Source organism: Drosophila miranda, assembly GCF_003369915.1.
Source record: "Drosophila miranda strain MSH22 chromosome Y unlocalized genomic scaffold, D.miranda_PacBio2.1 Contig_Y2_pilon, whole genome shotgun sequence".
In the NCBI taxonomy this organism is placed as follows: Eukaryota; Metazoa; Arthropoda; class Insecta; order Diptera; family Drosophilidae; genus Drosophila; species Drosophila miranda.
Genome location: NW_022881614.1, coordinates 2,073,916 through 2,078,492, shown reverse-complemented (window position 1 = coordinate 2,078,492; position 4,577 = coordinate 2,073,916). Strand labels below are relative to the sequence as shown.

Genomic DNA, 4,577 nt, shown 5'->3' with positions numbered 1-4,577 from the left:
CAAAATGTATTACAAATCAAACGGACAAGGCTACAAAGTCAATCAGAGCTGGCAAGCGAGCGGGGCCTGGGGCGAGGGGCGGAAGTGGCAGCAAATAGAACCCGAGACACCCAGTTTCAGTTGCAGGCACCTCTCGGACCGCCCTGGACAGTCCCGTCCAGGGTCCACCTGGTTTGTCCACCTGGCGAGCCCATTACCATATCGCCTGGGAGCAGGTTAATCCTCGGCCCAAGAATCTACGGCCGTCGCTGCTCAATAATGTAGTGAAATGCTGTATCTTTTGCGGATAGAGTGGCTTCCATTCCAAGACTGTGGGTGTGGTGGTTGTGGGCGTGGCAGCTGTGAAGGGGTCTCCTCCAAGTGAACCGCAAACTAGTTGGCTGAGTACTTCTCGATGCGCGGCAACCGCAGCAGCATGCGGAAAGTTTCCACAATCGAAAATGATAGCCTGGAGCCTGGCACAAGAGGGAGAAAATCGAGTGGGCTCCTGCCGTCGAGGCCCCGTGCCTCCCATTTGGTGGCATCTGCCGTTTCGGCATTGAATTGTTTCCATTTGTTGGGCCAGCTCTTAGCCGCCTCCGCCCCCGCCTCTCCCTGCCGCCCTGTAAGTGTGTGCTGCCTGCCTCGAGGCGCTTCGAGTACTCCATGAAAATGCAATTAGTGCGCGATTTGCCTGCGATGATCCCCCATTGAATTTTCACTTTTGCAATACGAAATATAAGCCGCTTTTCTCGGCTACAAAAGAACTCAATTATAATTGCATTACGGCCAAAGTTTCTAGTTTTCCTAAGACGATCAAGAATATTAGAATTTATAAATCAATCAAAAAGGGAGGTGGGAGAAGTGCTTTGGGAGGAGCGGGTGCTCTGGGAGGAGCGGGTGTGGTTAGATGGCTCAATCATTCGTGAAATTTGTTCATTTGCGCCAGTCATGAGTGCTTGAGCAAATTAATGACGAAGCGACACGCACACGCACGCACACAAAGCCGTAGACACAGGAAGCCATGTGACGTGAAAAGGTGAACGAAATGAAATTTAAATACTCGTATAAATAGGAAACGCTTCAGGCGCATAAGCAGGCAAATCAAGCGCGAAATTTGCGCAAAGCGATGCCCGACTGCAGTCTTTGCTCGCGGGAGAAACCGAGAAGGCGGGCCAGAGGAATGTGTAGACAGCATTTAAGCACCCACTCCATCGAATACACAAAAGACGAGCGCCCCCTGCACCACATAAGCCCCTGAGAGGGAAGGAAGGAGGCAGAGAGGGGCGAATGGTGAACCGCCGAGGCAGCTGCCAATACACTGATGTTATTGACTTACTGTCGTGGCATGCAAATACCAATGACCCACCACCATCCACCACCACCCACCACACCCTTTTGACCATTTCGAGAGCTGCGAAAATATTTGCCAGTCGAGACAAAAATTGGCAGCGATGCAAGAAATACAAACAAAACTAAACAAAAAAAAAACAATGCAACAAATAAAAGTCCACACATACACTGAGAGAAAAGTGGCAGTGTAAAAGACCAAATTTAATTAAATGGAATTTTAAGAAGAAAAAAATTATTAAAAAATATAAAACACTTGTAGATAAATATAATACATTTTTTTAAATTTGTAGAAAATATATTTAAGTTTTAGAGGCAAATATGGAAATGTTTCCACTGTCTCCGCAATCGAAGGGTGAAAATTCAACTCTCGGGACGTTTTTTCTCTTTGTGTATGCGGATAAAAATAATGGCAGACACAAAAACCATACAAAAAGCATTTTCCATGTCATCAAAAACAGAAAGAGCTCATGGCTTGGATCACTTTTAGCCGCAGATTGAGAAGAGCCCTCGGGAGCAGAGCTTGGCCTTGGCAGTTGCAATGGCAGTGGATCGGAAACACTCGAGAAATAAGCCAGCTTGTAGGTTCCTCAAGCTGCACAGGGCTCCGAGCAGCACCGACACCGACTTCGACTCTGCGAGGGCTCCCAAAGGGGGCTCCACAACAACAGGGAATTCGATTAATTGGCGGCGCAATGGAACCGGTTTGACTACGACTCGCGATAGATGATCTCATCGGAGGCCCTCCATTGTTCCATCCATTATTCCATCCATGCGCCGATCAGTGATCGGAGAACATCCAAGTCGGTTCCCCTGAGAGCTCCAGACCCCAACATGCCTGGAGAAATAGGTAACAAAAACTACTCCGTTTCGAGATCCGTTTCGAGATCTGTTTCGAAATTGTAAAATTTTCCACTGTCAGCGCTGCTGCTCTGCCTGATCCCGATGGCGACCGCGGGCACGACGGCGCCTTCGCTGAGTGCGGGTCCGATTGTGTTCGCCCGCAACCTGTTCCGGGCCCTGAACGAGGACTCGCCGAGGGGCAACATGGTGGTCTCGCCGGCCGCTGCCCGGAGCGCCCTGACCCTGGTGTTCATGGGGGCCGGGGGGAAGAGCGCCAACGAGCTGCGCTCGACCCTGATGCTGGGGGCGGCCGGGAAGAAGGACATCGCCAAGCAGCACGCGGAGTTCTGGAGCAGGGAGTGCACCTGCTCGGAGCGGGGCGCCGCCCTGCGGCTGATCACCCGGCTGTACGTGAGCAGCGACCTGACGCTGCGTCCGGACTTCAACCTCAAGGACGTGGAGTTCTTCAACGCCCAGGCGGGCGCCCTGAACTTCTCGGACGTCGACGCGTCCACGCGGCAGGTGAACAAGTGGCTGGAGCTGCAGACCTTCTACACGGTCCGCAACCTTCTCACGCCGGCCTCCTTCAGCCCGGAGTCGAGCGTGCTGCTCGTGAACTCCATCTACTTCCGGGCCAAGTGGGCGAAGCGCTTCTCCATGGACCGCACGGGCGCCGGCGACTTCTGGATCAACTCCGCCCAGCGCATGGAGCTGCTGATGATGCGTCAGGTCAGGGATTTCCGCTTCGCGTACTCCAAGAAGGCCTCCATCCTGCACCTGCCCTTCGAGGACTCGGACATCAGCATGATGCTGGTCGTGCCTCACGCGGTGGACGGACTGCCGGAGCTCGAGCAGAAGCTGGCGCTGCTCGACCTGAACGAGGTGGCCACCAAAGGCCTGATGCACGAGGTGGACGTGGTGATGCCCCAGTTCAAGATCGAGTGCGACATCGACCTGAAGGTGCCCATGCAGAAGGTGAGGCCAGCCCCGACCAGACCAGGAGTCCCCCATTTCACCCTTTGACCTCTTGCAGATGGGCATATCTCGGATCTACAGCCCCGGCCAGGCGGATCTCAGTGGCCTGTTCGCCAAAAAGTCGCCCCAGCTGATCTCCGAGGCCAGGATCCAGACACGCGTAAGTCCTGCGTGGAGTCCCCGATGGAGCCTTGTCCCTCTCCAATGGCCTCTCTGATCTCTTTTGCAGCCGCCCGAGCAGCGGCCTTCGTACAGAACCCCGATCGCAAGCTCTTCATGGCCAGCCGCCCGTTCGTCTTTGCGATTCGCAACAACAGAACCGTCTACTTCGTGGGGCGTTTCCTAAAGCCCTGATTTATCAGCCGCCCTGGTCCCATCGAACATCAGATTATTGCCAAACAAATGTATAGAAAGGCGCACAGAATACAGAGCCCCACAGCAGGTAAGTCATTGGGAGGTTGGTTGGGGGCGGGAGATGGCAAAACAAATAGAAAAATGGCTGCCCGGAGAGATCACTGTGAAAGGGGGGAAGGGGGAGTGGGGCCACAAAGAAACGACAGCTGCAAAAATAAATGAAAAGTATCTAGTGGAAGCGATTTGGTCGAGCATTCCGCCCACGAGATACCCTCTAAACTGTCTTCTAGGATCTGTCATTCCCCCAGACAGCAGACAGCATCCCAAGTACTCTATGGGCAATCCACCCGGATCCTTCCGTTCCTTCCCTTCCTCCCAGGCGGAGCATTCCCTGGTTCTCCCAGGATACAGGATACTTACTGCAGAGCATAAAAAGGCAACAGCAAACGAGGAGAAGCACCGTCAGAATTCTTTTGCCGGGTCCGGGTCCGGGCCAGTCCAGCCAACTTGTTAGCCAATTTTAAATACAACTGCTGCCACTGACAGTAATCAAGATTGCACGGCAATGGGCCGGCGCGGCGCGGCACGGCGCTCCTACAACAATGCCAAATGCCGGGCAATTCCGGCAGAAGCAGGGACCAGGGACCATGGAACAGCAGCTGACACAAGCAGCAAAACGCGAACCAAGGCCCCGGAATCGGAATCGAAACTGGACTTGGACTTGGACCTGGAGTTGGAGTTGTGTTAAATGCTAATGTAAAACGTCACAATAATCGAATTACTGGGAACGGCATCAAAATGAATTTGATTGCAACTTTGTCAAATGAATAACGAATTACGAATTTATGTGGAATTTTGCAAATAACACGACTCGATGGAACGGCAAATATTCCAAGCAAATTAATTGCATTCCATGGAAAAGAGTTGCCCCAGATTGGTCTGTTTTTTGGGCAGTTATGGATCCGATTCGATTCGATTCGACTGTGAATATGTGTGCGACTGGGCCGGACTCTGGCCGTAATTGCATTTGCAACTGCAACATGATAAATCAAGTGCCGGCCCGGCCCGGACCCTAA

At 52.7% G+C, this 4,577-nt stretch overlaps 1 protein-coding gene across 2 annotated transcripts; it reads left to right on the top strand.

The window, feature by feature from the left end:
* The first annotated feature begins 2,098 nt into the window (after window positions 1-2,098).
* On the top strand, window positions 2,099-3,540 carry LOC117192764 (serine protease inhibitor 42Dd-like). 2 transcript variants are annotated; one of them, XM_033397504.1, is made up of 4 exons: window positions 2,099-2,179; window positions 2,252-3,147; window positions 3,206-3,307; window positions 3,377-3,540. In XM_033397504.1, exons 1-4 carry the CDS (start codon window positions 2,164-2,166, stop codon window positions 3,491-3,493), a joined length of 1,131 nt encoding a protein of 376 aa, XP_033253395.1. In that variant the 5' UTR covers window positions 2,099-2,163; the 3' UTR covers window positions 3,494-3,540. The 2 variants fall into 2 exon arrangements, with proteins under 2 accessions (XP_033253395.1, XP_033253396.1); XM_033397505.1 differs by having other exon boundaries at window positions 3,206-3,323.
* Window positions 3,541-4,577: the final 1,037 nt, after the last annotated feature.

Bases quoted from the DNA above. Each gene is read 5' to 3' on its own strand.
- LOC117192764 (XM_033397505.1), top strand. The intron at 3,148-3,205 runs GTGAGGCCAGCC...GACCTCTTGCAG, and splicing joins TGAAGGTGCCCATGCAGAAG to ATGGGCATATCTCGGATCTA. The intron at 3,324-3,376 runs GTCCCCGATGGA...TCTCTTTTGCAG, and splicing joins ACGCGTAAGTCCTGCGTGGA to CCGCCCGAGCAGCGGCCTTC.